The sequence below is a fragment of the Pangasianodon hypophthalmus genome, chromosome 20 (assembly GCF_027358585.1).
Source record: "Pangasianodon hypophthalmus isolate fPanHyp1 chromosome 20, fPanHyp1.pri, whole genome shotgun sequence".
Taxonomy (NCBI): Eukaryota; Metazoa; Chordata; class Actinopteri; order Siluriformes; family Pangasiidae; genus Pangasianodon; species Pangasianodon hypophthalmus.
Window position 1 is genome coordinate 84,510 of NC_069729.1, and position 20,000 is coordinate 104,509.

Below are 20,000 nucleotides of genomic sequence, written 5' to 3' on the forward strand. Positions count from 1 at the left end.
ATAATAAATAGAAGAGAGCATTGAAATAATGTTGTTCTATAAAATGCTGGGAAAAACAAACCTCACATGATTCATTATAAAGGAAGTGAATTCTCACTGAAGTCATTTCTGAAGTGTTTAACTCGTCTGTATTCAATACGACAGCTGCTCGCAGTATGAGCGGCTGTCATACTGAAGCACTTCAATGTAACTGTCCATCACTGACTGATGAAGCTGTAGTTTTTATTGATATTGTGTTGCTGTGCTTTACATCGCCTGCACTGTGTGTTTATTGGGAGTGTGTAAAGAGAAGCAAAGTGTGTGATCCTGCAGGATTAAACTGGATATTATAATCAACTACAGCCATTATAAAGCCTCACACATTATATCATATACTTAATTAACACAATATCATGACTGTAGTTTTCAGTAAATAAATACGTTCTACAGTAAAGTGATCATGTCGCTGTGTGTGAAGCGAGCGTGAAGCACAGGGGAAACTCGCTCGTGTTCGTTTCCTCTCGCTGTTCAGTGTGAGAGTTTTATCACAGAGGAGAAGTGTTTATTAAAGATACTGGTCAGAGAAACTAACACACTGAGTCTGTTTAAACTGAATCTTTTTTACACAGTGTTTTTCATCTGTTTTTTCACCAGCTGTTTATAGGTTTATAGGTTTATAACGGACTACACTTTCAGAACGCAGTTTCAGAACGCGAGCTCGTCTATAGAAGACAGAAAGTTCTGGATTTAATGAGGGAAAATTTATTGTTTACACTTAAACAGTATTACTCTGGTTTAAACAATATTAAGTTGAATTTGATTAAATCTGTTGAAGAAATGCCATAACGTCTTATGAAACCGTTGTCAAGTACACAACTGGATACACCCCTCCGCCAACCAATCAGCGATCACCCGACACATAGCCCCGGAGATATGCACTACACACGTTAGCTTTGAACGTTAATCATTGAAAAGCAGGAACAAAAAGGATTGATCTCAACTGTTCTGTAATCAGATCACCATCCTGAATGCAAAAAATCAGTCGTATAGATTGCAGTGCATCTGATCCTGCACAGATTTTCTGCCTCTATCATTAAACTTTCCAAAGTTTTTTTTAGCCTTCAGCTACTCGAGCACAGAAATGGTTAAAAGAGAAAATAGGTAATAAACTGCAGCCACAAAGAAACCTGTCTGTCGTACCTTTTCCCTCCAAAAAACCCTAAACTCCTCGCCCTTTCCTTTTTTCCTCCAGCCATGGTGGCCATGCCAGACCCTAGTGAGGGCGACTTTGGTGACTTCAGCTTTGTGGAAATATGAACACACAGAGAGGTGCAAATAAAACCGCTCCCAATAAAACCATAAAACTCGTGATGATAGAAATGAAAGCTGAGAGAGAACCTGTGTCAACACAGAGCCACTGCACAGTGCTCTTTCACTCCTTCACCTTATCAGTCTGCATTATTCTGCCAAACGCTGGTAAAGACTGTGTTCATACCGAACACTGAATGAAGATAAAATATTAGAATTAAATAATACTAAACAATAATAATACTAATGGGTTGAATTGTCCAGTCCTTCAGCAGTAACGTTTATTGATAGCCTGCTCTGTGTAGTGCCTCAGAATGCTGCGCAGACTGAAACATACTGACCGTAGTTTTAAACCGGGGCTAATCTGCTGTAAGGTGACTGGGCGGGGCTAATCTGCTGTAAAGTGACTGGGCGGGGCTAATCTGCTGTAAAGTGACTGGGCGGGGCTAATCTGCTGTAAAGTGACTGGGCGGGGCTAATCTGCTGTAAAGTGACTGGGCGGGGCTAATCTGCTATAGAGTGACTGGGTGCCACCTATAGTGTGCCACCTTTGGGTGTAATAATGAAATGCAAGAGAAATAAACAGTAAACAAGCTGGAGACTCTGAACTGTCTTAAAGCCAAAAACTGACTAGCACCACTAGTGCTAGAACATGGAGAACATGAATGTGGAGTTAAAGTGTGTGTGTGTGTGTGTGTGTGTGTGTGTGTGTGTGTAGGAGCCCCTGATGGAGGAGTACAGTATTGCTGCTCAAGTATGGAAGCTCAGCTCGTGCGACATGTGTGAATTAGCAAGAAACAGTGTGCTCATGAGTGGCTTCTCACACAAGGTAACACACACACACACACACACACACACACACACACACACAAACAAACACACACACACACACACACACACACACACACACACACACACACACACACCATTCCACACTATTTTTATCTGACTGTTCCATTTTGGTGACTCCACCCACCAGGTGAAGATTTCGTGGTTGGGGGCGGGGTACAGGCGTGAGGGTCCGGATGGTAATGATATCCGTCGCTCCAACGTTCCCGACATTCGTCTCGCCTTCCGACACGAGACTCTGTGTGATGAACTGCAGCTCATTACCCATGCTGCACACATACAGGGGGCGGGGCCAGAAGAGGAGACTCCACCTTCCATGGGGCTAATAAGAAATTAACATTCGATTCTTCATCCTCGTTTCCTTTCCTCTCTTTTACATACTTCCATTTCCCTCATTGCATCTGGCTTTGGTTCCCTCCAGGTTCTGCGCTGTGGATCAGAAGGTTGTGTTTCATTTGCATTTGTCACGGTTAGGCTTTAACCCTTTAACCCTCAGTGCTCCAAGAGGCGCTGACCTCTGACCCCACGTGCTTTCCATTACACACATACAGGAAATACATTCTATATGTGCAAAGACTAAAAACCCACCATTCAACTCACAGCCTTACAGCCTCCCTCTTCTCCTCTCCTCTCCCTCTCTCTCTCACTCTCACTCACACACCCTCCTCACCCCTCCACCACTCACTCTCTCTCACACTCCTCTCTCTCTCTCTCTCCTCCTCTCTCTCCTCCACTCCCTCTCCTCCTCCCCCACCCTCTCACCCTCCACCACTCTCACACTCCTCTCCTCTCCACTCTCCTCTCCTCCTCCCTCTCACCTCTCACTCTCTCTCCTCCTCCCCCTCACCCTCTCTCTCCTCCTCTCCTCCCCTCTCCCTCCACTCTCCTCTCCCTCCTCTCCCCTCATCCCCTCACCCTCTCCTCCACTCTCCTCTCCTCACTCTCCTCTCTCCTCTCTCCTCACCTCTCCTCCTCTCTCCTCTCTCCTCCTCTCCTCCTCCTCCTCTCTCACTCTCTCTCTCTCTCTCTCTCTCTCTCTCTCCTCTTCTCCTCCTCTCCTCCTCTCCTCTCACTCTCGCTCTCCTCCTCTCCTCTCTCTCTCTCTCTCTCTCCTCCTCTCCTCCTCTCCTCTCCACTCTCGCTCTCCTCCTCTCCTCTCTCTCTCTCTCTCCTCTCCTCCTCTCCTCCTCTCCTCTCACTCTCGCTCTCCTCCTCTCCTCTCTCTCTCTCTCTCCTCCTCTCCTCTCACCCTCTCTCTCCTCCTCTCCTCTCCTCTCCCTCTCACCTCTCTCTCTCCTCCCTCTCCCCTCACCCTCTCTCTCCTCCTCTCCTCTCTCTCTCGCCTTCCTCTCCTCCTCTCCTCTCACTCTCTCTCTCCTCCTCTCCTCCTCTCTCCTCTCTCTCTCTCTCTCTCTCTCTCTCCTCTTCTCCTCCTCTCCTCCTCTCCTCTCCTCTCACTCTCGCTCTCCTCCTCTCCTCTCTCTCTCTCTCTCTCTCCTCCTCTCCTCTCACTCTCTCTCCTCTCCTCCTCTCCTCTCACTCTCGCTCTCCTCTCCTCTCACTCTCTCTCTCCTTCTCTCCTCCTCTCCCTCTCCTTCTCTCCTCCTCTCCTCTCACTCTCTCTCTCCCCTCTCCTCCTCTCCTCTCCCTCTCTCTATCTCTCCTCTCACTCTCTCTCTCCCCTCTCCTCCTCTCCTCTCCCTCTCACTCTCCTCTCCTCTCCTCTCCTCTCACTCTCTCTCTCCTCCTCTCCTCTCCCTCTCTCTATCTCTCCTCTCACTCTCTCTCTCCTCCTCTCCTCTCCTCTCCTCTCCTCTCGCTCTCTGCAGTAGATTTGTTTGTTTCTTCAATATGCAGAAATTAGTTTTAGACAGTAGTGATTTATATAAATTTAATCCTATAAACTATAAAAGTCACAGTTTAGACATTAGAATATATAGTAAGACTTAAATTGTTTCTTAAGTCGTTAAAATTAGTAGGAGCAGTGAAGAGCTCAGGTTATTTATGAAGTTTAGGAAACGCATCCTGGCATGAAGCTGGGTGAGAAGATACAGAGAGCTTCATCAGGAGCTGTTCAATTAAAACATAAAATCGTTTGGATTTGTTTAACATGTTTAGCAGTCACACCATTCCATGTGTGTAATTTTATAGAGAAAATGATTCAGTATTATACTCAAACAGTAAAAATGAAGAAAACCTTTCTGTTGGCAGACTGGTAGCGTGTCACGTAAACACAGGTTCTGTTGCTAACCGTTAGCTAACACACAAACACCAAAACTTTTGCTGTGTTCAGAATATTATAATAATGTAATTTAGTTGAATTAAAATAATTGAACTACTTTGTGTGTAATCATTTGTTTACATAATTACATTTTTTATAAAATCATTATATTTCCACAGGTTGATTTTTCGTCGTATCTCACACACTCTTCTGCTTTTAATTGTGGCGATAATGTTAAGTGTTTAAGCAGTGTTCACTCTGAGGTGTGTTGACATGAGATTCATCTTATGTAACACTTCTTCACACATAGCATTTTATTTTAGTTGTTTAATGCGTTTCATTTGTAGCCACCATCACAGCTCGACGTGTGTCAGTCACACCTGTACGGACAGGTACTGTTCAAATCAAATAAAGCATGGGATCATCTGCTCATCAGCATGAAATGTGCACAATTTGTACATTTTGTTTAAGTTCATAATTTTAATAATGTTGATATTTATAATAATTATATGTGTGAATGTAAACATGATAAACTCTGACTTTACCCAGTGTAAATTCTTCTCCAGGTGTATGCAGGTAACTAGAGTCAAAAAACGTTCAGTAAGGTGCGTACAGGTAACGACAGTTTTCACCTGTGCACACAATAATTATTACTTATACACATCTCAACTACTAACTGTACACACCTCTGTGTGTGTGCGTGTGTGCGTGTGTATGTGTGTGTGAGTGTTCTTCATTGTAGTGTCTTGTTTCTTCTCAGTTCTGCAGATTCCCTTCTTTGGCAAGCTAAAGACACACACACACACAAACACACACACACACACACACACACAAACACACACACAAACACACACACAAACACAGAGCAGTGAGCAGGCTGTAGGAATAAGTATAGACATGTGTGTGTGTGTGTGTGTGTGTGTGTGTGTGTGTGTTTCTCCGTAACCTCGTGTGTGTAACCCAACCGTATGAATAAACAAACAGATTGTGTGTGTCAGTGTTGTTATAGATGTGAAGAAAGTGTGTGTGTGTGTGTGTGTGTGTGTGTGTGTGTGCTCACTGCTAGTGCTGATTTGACATTCTGTAGTTGGTAAAACACTCGTCTTCCTTCCTCTGGACAAACAATCTTCAACTCCTCTAACGTCATCCCCAACAACATCCCGCCGCTGAGACCCCCGAGACAGCGCACGGTGCTAACACATAAACACACACACACACACACACACACAAAGAAAGAAAGTAGAGTGAACAAGAGAAAATATGAGAGAAAGAAGATTAACAGTTGTGAGAGAGAAGATTAAGAGATTAAGAGCCCACTCGACGCCCAGCCTGCCGCTCCACCAGTGACGCTCAACCCACTCACCACCCCACCTGCTGCTTCACCCACTTCTGTGTGTGTGTGTGTGTGTGTGTGTGTGTGTGTGTGTGTGTGTCTCACATGTTGCTGAACTCTTTGTGCTCCAGCCAGGCCTTCACTTCCTCCGGCCGAGACTTCCTGGTCAGGACCGGGTTAGGATTCACCTCCTGCAGGATCAAACACAACCAATCATGCTGATAATGTCATTGCTCATTCTGATTGGTCTGAGTGTATGTGAGTGTATACACGCTATATTACTAAAAGTATGTGCACCCCTGATCATCACACCCATATGTGCGTGTTGAACATCTCATTCCAGATTTATTCCCGTGTGTTTGCTGTTATAATAAGCTCCACTCTTCTGGGAAGCTTTCCACTAGATGTTGGAGCGTGGCTGTGGGGATTTGTGTTCATTCAGCTACAAGAGCATTAGTGAGATCAGGCGCTGATGTTGGGATGTCGAGGAGGTCTGGGGTTCAGTCGGTGTTCCAGTTCATCCCAAAGGTGTTCAGTAGGGTTGAGGTCAGGGCTCTGTGCAGGACACTCGAGTTCTTCCACTCCAACCTTCACACACCATGTCTTCATGGAGCTCGCTTTGTGCACAGGGGCATTGTCATGCTGGAACAGGTTTGAGTCTCTTAGTTCCACTGAAGGGAGTGATGGGTGTGATGGTCAGGGGTGCTCATACCTTTGGCTATATAGTGTATATATGTATCAGTGTAATGACCCACCTGTGTGTTTTCATTCTCAGTGGACTTCAGGACATTATACGGAATGAAACCCTCTTCACCATGATCGTTCCTCACTTTCCACCATCGCTTAGACATGTCCAATATCTGCACACACACACACACACACACACACACACACACCACTGCTTCAATGTCATGCGCACACCCTCCTCCTATGTGGGCATTAATGTGATGTTTGTTCTGCACCATTGCTGATATACCACGTATATTATTAATATTGTGTTTTAAATGTAGGCATGTCATTGTTCTGTGTGTGTGTGTGTGTGTGTGTGTGCAGGTGATCCTTTCTGCCGTGACAACACTCAGTAGCAGCCCCTCATGTTGCTGTACAGTACTGATGTTGGCGTGATCTTACCTCCACCAGCTCACCCTTCTTCACACTGAGCTCTCGGTCATTTCTCGCTCTGAATTCATATAGTACACGCATACAGCTCGCTGGCACTTCCTCTGAGCTACATACACACACACACACACACACACACACACACACACACAGAGTCAGAGAGCGTCTGATTGGCTGACAGTTGAGAGGTGGAGTAGTTTTACCTCTTGTGTGCCGTCTGAAAAGATTTAATGCTCTGAAAAAAAAAACAGGCAAACATAGCATTTAATACATTTTACTGTGTGTGTGTGTGTGTGTGTGTGTGTGTGTGTGTGTATATACCTGTCCTGTGGTGGACTGCTGGCTCTCCTGGCGGTTGAACGTTTTCCTCTCAGTGTGTGTGATCTCTGGTGGCTCCCAACCATCATCAAATACTGGGGTGAAGGTTGGAATCTCATCATCATCCTCCGGCCACTGAGTACTGAAACGCATGATGATGATGATGATGATGATGAAGATGATAGTGATTATGGTGATGATGATTGTGGTTATGGTGGTGGTGATGATAATGGTGATGGTTATGGTGGTGGTGATGATAATGGTGATGGTTATGGTGATGATAATGGTGATGGTGGTGGTGATGATAATGGTGATGGTGGTGGTGATTGTGGTAATAATAATGGTGACGGTGATGATGGTGATGGTTATAGTGGTGATGATAATGGTGATGGTTATGGTGGTGGTGATGATAATGGTGATGGTTATGGTGATTGTGGTAATAATAATGGTGATGGTGATGATGGTGATGGTTATAGTGGTGATGATAATGTTGATGGTTATGGTGGTGGTGATGATAATGGTGATGGTGGTGGTGATTGTGGTAATAATAATGGTGATGGTGATGATGGTGATGGTTATAGTGGTGATGATAATGTTGATGGTTATGGTGGTGGTGATGATAATGGTGATGGTGGTGGTGATGATAATGGTGATGGTGGTGGTGATTGTGGTAATAATAATGGTGATGGTGATGATGGTGATGGTTATAGTGGTGATGATAATGGTGATGGTTATGGTGGTGGTGATGATAATGGTGATGGTTATGGTGATTGTGGTAATAATAATGGTGATGGTGATGATGGTGATGGTTATAGTGGTGATGATAATGGTGATGGTTATGGTGGTGGTGATGATTATGGTGATGATAATGGTGATGGTGATGGTGGTGGTGATTGTGGTAATAATAATGGTGACGGTGATGATGGTGATGGTTATAGTGGTGATGGTAATAATGGTGTTGATTGTGATGATGGTGGTAGTGAAGAGGCTGCTGATGATGATTATGGTGATAAAGTTGATGGTTTGGTAGTGATGATAATGGCGATGGTTATGGTGGTGATGATAATGGTGCTGGTTATGGTGGTGATGGTGATGATAATGGTGCTGGTTATGGTGGTGGTGATGATAATGGTGATGGTTATGGTGATGATAATGGTGATGGTTATGGTGGTGATGGTTATGGTGCTGGTTATGGTGGTGATAATGGTTATGGTGGTGGTGATGATAATGGTGATGGTTATGGTGATGGTTATGGTGGTGGTGATGATAATGGTGATGGTTATGGTGGTGATGATAATGGTGATGGTTATGGTGGTGGTGATGATAATGGTGATGGTTATGGTGATGATAATGGTGATGGTTATGGTGGTGATGGTTATGGTGGTGGTGGTGGTGATAATGGTTATGGTGGTGGTGATGATAATGGTGATGGTTATGGTGATGGTTATGGTGGTGGTGATGATAATGGTGATGGTTATGGTGGTGATGATAATGGTGATGGTTATGGTGATGGTTATGGTGGTGGTGATGATAATGGTGATGGTTATGGTGATGGTTATGGTGGTGGTGATGATAATGGTGGTGGTGATAAAGAGCGTGTGGTACCTGGGGATGTTCCAGGCATCTCCAAGCGACTGCCACAACTGGTCCTCCTCCTGTGTTGCCTCCTCACTCAGAAAGCGCACACACTCCGGCTCCAGCAACGGTGCAACTACACTTGCAGGGAGATCATCTGCACAATGACTCACAATCTACACACACACACACACACACACACTGTCTACAGGGTATGTATGGTGAATCTGCATGTCAAAGTAGTTTCCTGTTTAGCTCCTGATTGGCTCACTTCTGCTCTGCCCCCGCCCCCTAATAATTTAATGAAATCACATCTTTTTAGTGTTTAATTGATGTGAAGCCTTAACACAAGTTCCCGAATTTCTAATTCCCCTCCAAGGGCACTTCTACCCTAGTTCCCTAGTTTCCAGTTCCTCAGATTCTCCTGTTTTCTGATTTTCATCTCCCCTCCTCATCATCATTGCATTTTCTTTTAAAATATTCTTTCATGTTTTTGCTTTTCATTTTTAAGTTCCAAAGTTGCAAAACCTTCTCCTAGTTCATAATATGCGTATGTACAGTATATGTATGTGTTTGTGTGTGTTTGTGTGTGTGTGTGTGTATGTGAGTGTGTCTTTACCACTTCCAATGTGGAGAAGAGACAGTGTGCGAGTTCTGGAGCACTGGGGGACTGAATTTGACCGTTCATTGTCGCCTAAGGAGAGAAAAAGAGAGAATAAAAAGTTGTGTATATACAGTCCCCTCTGAAAGTATTGGAACAGCAAGGCCAATTCTATTGTTTTTGCTATACACTGAAGACATTTGGGGTTGAGATCAAGAGATGAATATGAGATGATCAGAATTTCAGCTTTCATTTCCTCATATTTACATCTATACGTGTTAAACAACTTAGAACACCTTCTGTTTGAACCCACCCATTTTTCAAGTGATCAAAAATATTGGAACATGTGACTGACAGGTGTTTCTTGTTGCCCAGGTGTGCCCTGTTAGATTGACTGTTTAAACAATTAATAGCGCTGAATGTCTACTCTTGGTATGAGCTCTGTGTTTTGCCTGTAAATACTGCATTTGTTGTTTAAAACCAACATGAAGACCAGAAAGCTGTCTATGGGAGAAAATCAAGCCATTCTGAAGCAGAGAAAAGAGGGAAAATCTATCAGAGCCATTGCACAAGCATTGAGCATAGCCAGTACAACAATTTGGAATGTCCTGAAAAAGAAATAAACTACTAACATCCACACATCGATGAGGTCGGCCAAGAAAACAACAGCAATAGATGACAGAAACATTGTGATAGCTGTGAAGAAAAACCCATAAACAACAGTCAGTGACATCATCAACAACCTCCACAGGGCAGGGGTGAAGGTATCGCAATCCACCGGCTGAAGAAGATTTCGAGAGCAGAAATATAGAGGACAAGGTAACACAAGATGTAAACCTCTCATCAGCAGTAAGAATCAGAAAACCAGACTGGAATTCACAGGGAAATATAGAGATGAGCCACAAAAGTTCTGGAACCAAGATGAACCTCTACCAAAGTGATGGAAAGGTCAAAGTGTGGAGAAAGAAAGGATCTGCTCATGATCCAAAACATACGAGCTCATGGGTGAAGCATGGTGGAGGTAGTGTCATGGCTTGGGCTTGCATGGCTGCTTCTGGAACAGACTCACTAATCTTTATTGATGATGGAGCTCATGATGGTAGCAGCAGAATGAATTCAGAAGTTTACAGAAACATTCTGTCTGCCAATTTACAGAGAAATGCATCCAATCTAATCGGGAGGAACTTCATCATTCAGCAAGACAACGACCCAAAACACACTGCAACACAACAAAGCACTTCATCAGGGGAAAAGTGGAAGGTTTTAGACTGGACAAGTCCATCAGCAGACCTTAACCCAACTGAGCAGCATTTCACCTCCTGAAGTGGAGACTGAAGGGAGAAACCCCCCAAAACTAACAACAACTGAAAGAAGCTGCACTACAAGCCTGGAAAAGCAGCACAGAAGAAGAATGCAGCAGTTTGGTGATGTCATGGGGTCACTGGCTTGATGGAGTTATTGCAAGCAAATATTAAGTGTTATTTACTTTAAGTCTATCATTCCCAATACTTTTTTGCTCACCTAGAAGTTGGGTGGTCTGATACAAAAGGTGCCATGTGCTAAGTTGTTTAACAACTCTAGATGTAAATACCAGGAACTGAAAATCAGTGGGATTGCTGGGGATGGTGCCGCTTGGGGACATTGGAGATGCTTTGGACTACGGTTGCCGCAAGCAGTTTTGCACTCAGGTCTGCATCAGTGAACAGTGGAGAGGTTTAACAAACCAGACTTCATGAAAACTGTAATCAATTTCCTGGTCACACAACTGCACTATGTGTCCATGTAGTACACAGTTATAGAAGGGAATGATTTATAATCGCACTATCTGGCATCACCCAGATGAGGATGTTCCCTTTTGAGTCTGGTTCCTCTCAAATGTCTTCGGTGTATAGCAATACTTTCAGAGGAGACTGTATGTGTGTGTGTGTGTGTATAGTTTAATGTATGTGTCTGTATATTTTAAAGGTAAGGTGTGTGTGTGTGTGTGTTCACTAATTTGGAGTGTTTTATCACTTACCAATAGGTTGAAGGCCATTTTGATTTTCTGCAGGCAAATTTTAAACTCCTCCTCTGAGGGTAATCCTACCCCAGTCACACACACACACACACACACATACATACACAGGAGACATATAATTTACACAAAACAGACAAAAAATTTCACAGTACTACACAGTGATAAACTCGACAGAGCTGCAGCTCATTTGCACCTGTCTGATTTTTCTTTTTCTTTTTTTTCTTCTTTTCATTCGGAGCTGCAGCGAGAACGAGATCCACAAACTGCTCAATGTCATTAATCAGGTGATTCAGGATGTCCTGCAGGAACACACAAAACACAACAACACTATATATTACAACACAACATCACAAACACAACACATCACAACATAACATCACAACACAGCACAAACTCGACACATCAGATCATCACAACACAGCATTACATCACAGCACAACACAACATCACATAAATCACGACACATCACAGCACAACAAATTACATCACATCATCAAAACACAACAAAAGAACACACCAATAGAGAAGTGACTGTGCAGTGGGATTGTTGTGGTTAATTGTTCAGTGTTTACGCTGTTCAGTAAAATCACTGTGTCGTGTTTTCATCACTCACCACGTTCCTCTCTCTCTCTGTGTATGGGGCGGGGCTGAGGGCAGGAGGTGGGGTTGGGTATATCGGTGTGTCCTCTGAGTGAGGGGGCGGAGTCAGTGGCTCTGTTCTATTGTAGACTGGCTCTCGTCTGCTTTCGGGCGAAGTTGGTGTTGGAGGCGGAGTCTCATCTGAACAGAGACTTTATTTCTGTTTATTTCTGTTGTAAGTAATGGCAGTGTCCCAAACCACACCATATTTATCATATAGGCTGCATTGTGTCTTTGATGCAGTGCATTATGGGTAATCTGTAGTTGCTAGACTACATCATTTGGATAAATCCTGTCACACTCCACGATGCTTTCACACAAGTATATTAAAGATAGACATACTAAATATTGGCCAGATATAATGAATATGATGTGTGGTTGGAGACGCATCACATTTTTTCTTACCATAATCTGGAACGATCCATTCTTCAGGAGGGGAGTATGGGTATTCTGTCTGTTCTGGAGGGGAGTGTGTGTTTCTGTTATTTTTCATCATCTGGGTCCTGAGTCGCCCCCTAGCAGTTAGAGAGAGACGTACACTAGGAGACGTACACTAGGAGACGTACACTAGGAGACGTAGTGTTTTTAGCGTTAGTAAATGTTACCTGTCATTGTTTGTGTTGTTGGTGGGGTTCTGTAATGCACGGTCCAGATCTCGCTTTATATAATCAGCCTGAAACACACCAACCACACAGACGGGAGTGTGTAGAGTACAGCCTGAGCGCACTACCAAGAAGTGCCTTTATTTCATTACTGAGCAAATACCAAATACAATTTTCATTCAAAATTTAATTCATTAAAATTATAAAATAAAGTTTGTGCATTTAGCCTAAAAATAAGATAAAATAAAAGTCAGTCAGGTGTCTTCCTGTATAATTCATGGCTGTAGCAAAAGAGTGATCTAATCAGCCAATCAGAACACAGTGTACTTCTCTCAGCCAATCAGAACGCAACATACTGCTGTCAGCCAATTAGAACCCAGCATACTGCTCTCAGCCAATCAGAATGCAGTGTGGTGTGTGTGTGTTGGAGGTGTGTCTTACTCTCAGAGAGTCGCACTGGAACATGAAGACACTGACGACCTGTCGCTCACACACTGAGATCATCAGCAGAGACTTATACACACACGCGTCCAACATCGCCGTCACCTCCGACACACTGAGCAGAGGAACACAGTCCAGCTCCTCCTGCACGCACACACACGCACACACACACACACGCACACACACACACACACACACACACACACAAAATCCTGTAGTAAATAGTGTGCAGTAGTAAAAGTGTTGTTGGTCTGTAAGTGTGTGTGTGCATATGTACTACAAGTGAGTACAATAGGAGGAGACACAACAGCAACTGATGGAGGACAGACACGGACACACACACACACACACACACACACACACACACACACACACACACTGTCCCTCTCACTGAGTCTCACTTTAGTCTCAATGTCTCTCAGTAGCAAATTTCCGTTGTCCACCTCCAGGCTCATTTCCTGTCCCCAAACTCGACCCATCATCTCCAACAGCTTCAGACGCTCCACACAGTCCTCCAGTCCTGAGACTTCCACACCATCCAGCTCACAGGTGAACAGGTGCTGCACACACACACACACACACAGATTACCACTCATAGAAGATAAAAGGCTCACTCAATAAGTTTTATTGATATAGATCTTTTATCAGTACAGTTATCCTGACAGTGGTGAGGAAAATCTCCCTGAGACAACATGAGGAAGAAACCTTGTGAGGAACCAGACTCAAATTGCAACCCATCCTCTTCTGGAAAACTGACTTTCCACACATTACCACTAGTCACTGAGGAACTACAGACTCTGTTCTCCGTTCTGGGTTCGGAGCAGCTTTCTTCATATCTCCTAATGATGACATACTGAGTGTCCTGACACACAGCCATGAATTCTACTGAACCTACTTTCACTGAAGTTCCACTGAAAGTGTGAGAGAACTCTGTCTTCTGTTCTCATCATCCTCAAGCTCTCTGCTGGCTTTGACTCTGTGAATCACCACATCTTCTTGCTAACTCGGAATCTGTGCTCTGACTCGGTTCTCATAGAATCTACAGATCCATTCCTACCACAGAGCTTGGACAGGTTCCATTTCATCACCTCACAGACTCACTAACTGAGTTCCTCAGGGGTCGGTTCTTGGTACACTTTTGTTTTCCCTCAGTGGTCAGGTCTCATGGCTTCTTATAGCTCATGATAATATTCAGTATCACTTCTCTCAGAACATATCAACCAGGTTTCTGATGTCACTTACTCGATGAAGATCCATCATCTAAAACTTCATATGTTCTCAAGCTTGTGCTAGGTAACTTTACCACTGTGATTAGCATTAGCACTTACCTCTACTCTGTACTGAAACTTGGCCAGCTGTTTGTTGATGGACTCAGCATATTCCTTCCTGCGCACTACCCACACACACACACACACACACACACACACAAATAAAAACCTGCACACACATCGCATGTGCGTTTTTGTGTGTGTGTTTATGGACTCACTGTAGATGGCTTTAGCGCTGGGTCGTGATAAACTGGAGCTCTGTGAGGATGTTTCATCTAAAGAGTAACTACACACACACACACACACACACACACATTATCGTGGTGTGATTTGCATGTTATTTGTGTTAATGTTGTGTTGTAAGTTGTGTTTTTCTTACTTGGACGACAGTGAGTCTGCATAGCTGTATGAACTGCTGCTGTCGAACATCTTCACCCTACACTCACACACACACACACACACACACAATTGTGGGTATTATTGTATTTAGTGAAATATTTAATAAAAGATTTCAGTGTAACTGAGATCATAAACTCGCTTTAAAACATCAGCGTCGTTTCACTGTTCTAAAAACGCTGTAATGTTCTGTTGGACTTTAATCGTGTCATAAATACGTCCCAACAATGTCGTCAAGTTTACGCTGATAACTGCCTGTATCTATTACTTAGAAACTGAAACATCTGATTTTTCAGTCTGAATTTGTTACAGAATCAGATCAGATTAGATTTTATTTCTCGCTGATGTACAATCCAGTGCGTTTTCAGATTTTTTCAGCATGATGTGGATCCTGGCCATCAGAGCTCACTGTACTGAAACACATTCCACAGTAAAGACCCCAAAACTCCTCCCTGACCTGCAGGCACACACCGGCCTTTTCCGGGAGACAAACCGGAAAATAAAAATATTAAAAATATAACTGATAAATACATACATGATAAATATGTTTATTTACTGTGACACACACACAGGCCACATCACCTGAACACCAACACACTTCTTATTCACACTACGTCACATATTTATATTAATTAAAGCCCAGTTCTGCTTCACACTTTTACTATCTTCAACATTGTGTGTGTGAGTTATAGCTCCGTCTGAACATTTAACACATTATTTACAAAGTGAGTCAAACAGCATTGATTTGATAAAGAAATGATATAAAATATTTTACAGGTGTGATTTTTACCTGCTCGGAGTCCCGGCAGTGGAGCTGCTCTACTTGTTTGTCTTCACACTGTGTGTGTTACACTGCTCTTTCGGAAGACAATATCCTGCAGACCAATCAGGAAATAACCTCAGAGACTCAGATTAAAGTCCACATAGAGGTGTGTGTGTGTATGCGTGTGTAGTCAGGGGAATGGGTGTGTCTGTATCTCTGCTGTAGCTCCTGAGGTCAAAGGTTATAAGTGTACACACCTGACCACTGTTATATGACCAGGGTATATCTACACACATGCAAACTTAATTATGGAAAATCTATTATAAATCTATTACTCAAGCACACATAAGAGAGAACGTAGCTCTGCCCTTTGCTGGCTGAGTGGGGTTATGGGTAATTCTGTCATTAAACACTATTGCCACAGGAGGGTACTGTTACTGCAGCAGGTAAAAAAAAATGCCATAGAGTCAGGTTTTTTTCAGTGTGTGTATGAGAGAGATACGCTTAGAGGAAAGAAAAGATAAAAAGAAAAAAAATAAAATCTTCCTTTTCTTCCTCCTCATTGTCCTCTTCATCTGTTCAAACGCCATAAAGCATCACTTCCTGTTTGTGCTGTACAAAAGCTCTGCTGCAGTTAGTAAAGGACAAAAACTATTAAAGAACTCGTAGCAATGCAGGGCAACATAGGGCCTGAGGAAGCAACGTCAGGATTAACTGGGTTAAAGTAGGGATTGAGCAGAGCAACGCAGGGATCAAGAGGGGTGACGTAGAGACTGAAGAGGCAATGCGGAGATTGAAGAAGCGATGTGGGGATCGAGGCAGTAACATAGAGATTGATTGGGGCAACGTAGGGATTGAGAACGGTGAAGCGGGGATTAAGCAGGGCGACATGGAGATTTGGGAAGCAATGCAGGGATTGAGGAGGTGATGGTGGGGTCCAGCGACCCGGGGACTGAGGTGATGAAGTAGGGATTGAGCAGGTGACACGGGGTTCAAGGAGGCAATGCAGGGATTGACGATATGATGTAGGAATTGAGGAGGTGACACTGATTGTGACATGGGAATCAAGGAAGCGATATGGGGACTGCTGTGGTGATGTAGGGAATGAGGTGACATAGGGATTGAGGAAACTACCTGGAGATTGAGGAAGTGACGTAGAGATTGAGGTGGAGACGACCTGAGGATTGAGGAGGCGATGTAGGGATTGAGGAGACAACCTGGGGATTAAGGAGGTGACGTGGGGATTAAGGAGGCAATGTAAGGGATTGAGGAGGCGGTGACGTGGGGATTAAGGAGGCGACCTGGGGATTGAGGAGGCGATGTAGGGATTGAGGAGGTGGTGATGTGGAGATTGAGGAGGCGATGTGGGGATTGAGGAGGCGGTGATGTAGGGATTGAGGAGGCGACCTGGGGATTGAGGAGGCGGTGATGTGGGGATTGAGGAGGCGACCTGGGGATTGAGGAGGCGGTGATGTGGGGATTGAGGAGGCGACGTGCTTGGTGCCTTTTTTCTTACCGGTACACTTTACACTGGCAGAGACACACAGCGTAGATGTTGTATGCACTGGTCTCCATGATGAGGCCGCGGTCCATGACTTCAAGAAGGCAGTTTGTGAAGAGACGCTGTTTATCACTAGTGATGCGCTCGGTGGACAGGAAACACAGCTGCTCCAGACTCACAGGTCCTGATTCACCATCAGCCCCAAGTCTCCATAGACCAGCCTGCAGCCCTGCGGGTTACTGACCGTCAGCGTTGGACACGCCTCCTTACCACGATAATAAAACTGTACCTCCTTTTTCTTGCCCATTAAAATGTTTCACTTTGTCAGAACACACTTTATATCCTAACCTGAAGATCTCAGCTCCCTAAAACTCCCACGCTTTACACGTACAGTATTCACACACACACACACACACACACACACACACACACACACACACAGACAGAGTTAAAACACAATGATATCATCAATCTCTTACCAACTGAAAGAAAATGTTTATTTTTATCTGACAAAAAAATTACATGACAGTAGACATAAAGTAGACATGACAAAGACGTGATAAAATTGATGAGGATTAAGGGAATGACAGCAGAATTAGGACAGTCCCCAGACTACAGCAGTCTTATGGCCAATGTCCACTTTAAATAGTGCATAATGGTGAAAAGGAAAGAGTGTGTATTTAGCCAATCAGACAAGAAGGTCACTAATAAAATAGCTTTAATTTGCTATAAGCATAAGACAGTGAGACTACAGACACGCCCACCAACAGCAAAAGTAGATACATACATTTAGTGTCTAACTGACCTCATTTACATAAAATATCTGTTTAATAAACAAATATGCCAAATCTATAAACACAAACACACAACTCTATAACCACAAACATGCAACAAATTTATAAACACAAACACTCGATGCTACAAAAAACTAAAAGCAGTAATATTTCAAATAAACTAAATAAATGTATATAAATGTACAAGAAAAACTTGGCTGTGTGTTTGCGTGTGTGTGTGTGTGTGTATGTGTGTGTATGTGTGTGTGTGTGTGAGAGAGAGAGAGAGAGAGAGAGAGACTGAGTCCAGAGTAAAAGCTTACTCAGGCTGTGTGTGTGTTTGTGTGTGTTTTTGGGAGTCACTGCGCATGCAAGGGGTGGGGCAGGTGGGTGGGGCCAGCAGATGGGAGGGGCCAGGCCTCGTTGCCCTGGTGATTCTGCAGCAGGCGGTACAGCTGTTTGAGCTGTGTGACAATGTTGTCCTTTATGTCCGGGACAGAAATCTGGAGACGCACACTGGAGCTGTCAAAGGAACGAGTTCCATCTGAACTGAACATCTCAGTGATGATCCTCGCCACCACAGGGACTACCTACACACACACACAGGCATGCGCGCACACACACACACACAGGCATGCGCGCACACACACACACACAGGCATGCGCGCACACACACACACACACAGGCATGCGCGCACACACACACACACAGGCACGCGCGCACACACACACAGGCACGCGCGCACACACACACAGGCATGCGCGCACACACACACAGGCATGCACACACACAGGCATGCACACACACAGGCATGCACACACACAGGCATGCACACACACACACAGGCATGCACACACACACACACAGGCATGCACACACACACACAGGCATGCACACACACACACACAGGCATGCACACACACACACAGGCATGCACACACACAGGCATGCACACACACAGGCATGCACACACACACACAGGCATGCACACACACACACAGGCATGCACACACACACACAGGCATGCACACACACACACAGGCATGCACACACACACACAGGCATGCACACACACACACACAGGCATGCACACACACACACACAGGCATGCACACACACACACACAGGCATGCACACACACACACACAGGCATGCACACACACACACACAGGCATGCACACACACACACACAGGCACAGATAGGCACACGGTGTTAATAGTGCAATTCATCCAAATATGAAATGTTCGCAATGTCCTGATCTCTAATTTGGGATTTTTTTCAAAATCTTTATTCAGACACAGTGATGTGTGTTTGTGTGTGTCACCTGCACCATGATGAGTTTTCTCTCTCTGGGACGTCCATCAGGCCACTCCTCTCCAAAACACAGGTGAATATCAAACTGAGGCAGAGATGGAGACTGACCACGCTGATGAGCTATTACACCTACACACACACACACACACACACACACACACACACACACACACACACACAGAGGAGTAACTAAAGATTAATGTGTTATAAATAAGCTACTATGAGATATTTGAGATATTTGAGAAATTTCTGTTCTTCAGTCAGGTAGCTACATAGCTGTTGGTATGATAGCTCACTGCTGAGGAAGGTCTCCAGGCAGAAGAGTTTGACTCGGCGCTGGCGCTCGATGAGGTTGGGCGCACTGGCATTTGGACCACATGGACCAGACCAGTACACTTTACACTGGCAGAGACGCACGGCGTAGATGTCATGTGCACTGATCTCCAGGATGAGGCCGCGGTCCATGACGTCGAGCAGGCGGTTGGTGAAGAGACGCTGTTTGTCATTAGTGATGTGCTCAGTGGACGGGAAACGCAGCTGCTCCAGACTCACAGGTCCAAAAAGCTCCTCCTGATTCACCATCGGGCCCAGGTCCCCGTAAAACAGCCTGCAGCCCTGCGGGTTACTGACCGTCAGCGTTGGACACACCTCCTTACCACGGTAATAAAACTGTACCTCCAGATCTGTCACTGCAACACACACACATACACACACACACACACACACACACAGAGTCAAAAACTATTCCTGACCTTGAACCTTGCAGTTTGTAGTTACTGTGTTACTGAGTGAACATTGCAGTTTGTGTCTCACTGAGTGAACAGTGCAGTTTGTGTCTCACTGAGTGAACAGTGCAGTGTGTGTTGATCAGCAGTAAAGGAGCTGCAGAGGTTGATGATCCTCAGATACACTAGTGAGTGATGAGTATATGAATGTTATGTGTGATGACACTGAAGTATCAGAACATGATGCCACTGATGT

General features: G+C 44.4%; 3 protein-coding genes across 8 annotated transcripts in view; 1 reads left to right on the forward strand and 2 right to left on the reverse strand.

Moving 5' to 3' along the window:
* LOC113525237 (AMP deaminase 2) overlaps positions 1 to 2,785 on the forward strand; it is a 27,012-nt gene extending 24,227 nt beyond the window's left edge. For 4 of the 5 annotated variants that reach the window (XM_034314456.2, XM_034314457.2, XM_034314458.2 and 1 more), the window contains 2 exons: positions 2,006 to 2,116; positions 2,267 to 2,785. In XM_034314456.2, coding sequence (XP_034170347.1) covers positions 2,006 to 2,116; positions 2,267 to 2,473 — 318 coding nt within the window. In that variant the 3' untranslated portion in view covers positions 2,474 to 2,785. Of the gene's footprint in view, positions 1 to 1,231; positions 1,977 to 2,005; positions 2,117 to 2,266 lie in introns of those variants that run through there. The other variant, XM_053227253.1, reaches the window with a different exon arrangement.
* Positions 2,786 to 4,669: 1,884 nt separating this feature from the next.
* On the reverse strand, positions 4,670 to 15,586 carry eps8l3a (EPS8-like 3a). Its single transcript, XM_026911695.3, has 20 exons — positions 15,457 to 15,586; positions 14,650 to 14,706; positions 14,489 to 14,556; positions 14,331 to 14,395; positions 13,404 to 13,562; positions 13,003 to 13,146; positions 12,565 to 12,632; positions 12,365 to 12,474; positions 11,934 to 12,100; positions 11,514 to 11,619; positions 11,321 to 11,385; positions 9,322 to 9,396; positions 8,733 to 8,878; positions 7,131 to 7,269; positions 7,013 to 7,044; positions 6,822 to 6,918; positions 6,446 to 6,550; positions 5,796 to 5,881; positions 5,418 to 5,550; positions 4,670 to 5,143 (listed from the first exon to the last, which is right to left on the reverse strand). The coding sequence occupies exons 2-20, from the start codon at positions 14,697 to 14,699 to the stop codon at positions 5,114 to 5,116; spliced, it is 1,845 nt and encodes a 614-aa protein (XP_026767496.1). The 5' UTR covers positions 14,700 to 14,706; positions 15,457 to 15,586; the 3' UTR covers positions 4,670 to 5,113.
* A 1,815-nt stretch (positions 15,587 to 17,401) lies between these two features.
* The window catches only part of irf6 (interferon regulatory factor 6), a 7,466-nt gene continuing 4,867 nt past the window's right edge, over positions 17,402 to 20,000 (reverse strand). For both annotated transcript variants that reach the window (XM_053227264.1, XM_034314307.2), the window contains exons 6-8: positions 19,316 to 19,708; positions 19,030 to 19,148; positions 17,402 to 18,293 (exon numbers count right to left, since the gene is read on the reverse strand). In XM_053227264.1, the coding sequence (XP_053083239.1) occupies positions 18,063 to 18,293; positions 19,030 to 19,148; positions 19,316 to 19,708 (743 nt within the window). In that variant the 3' untranslated portion in view covers positions 17,402 to 18,062. The remainder of the gene's footprint in view (positions 18,294 to 19,029; positions 19,149 to 19,315; positions 19,709 to 20,000) is intronic.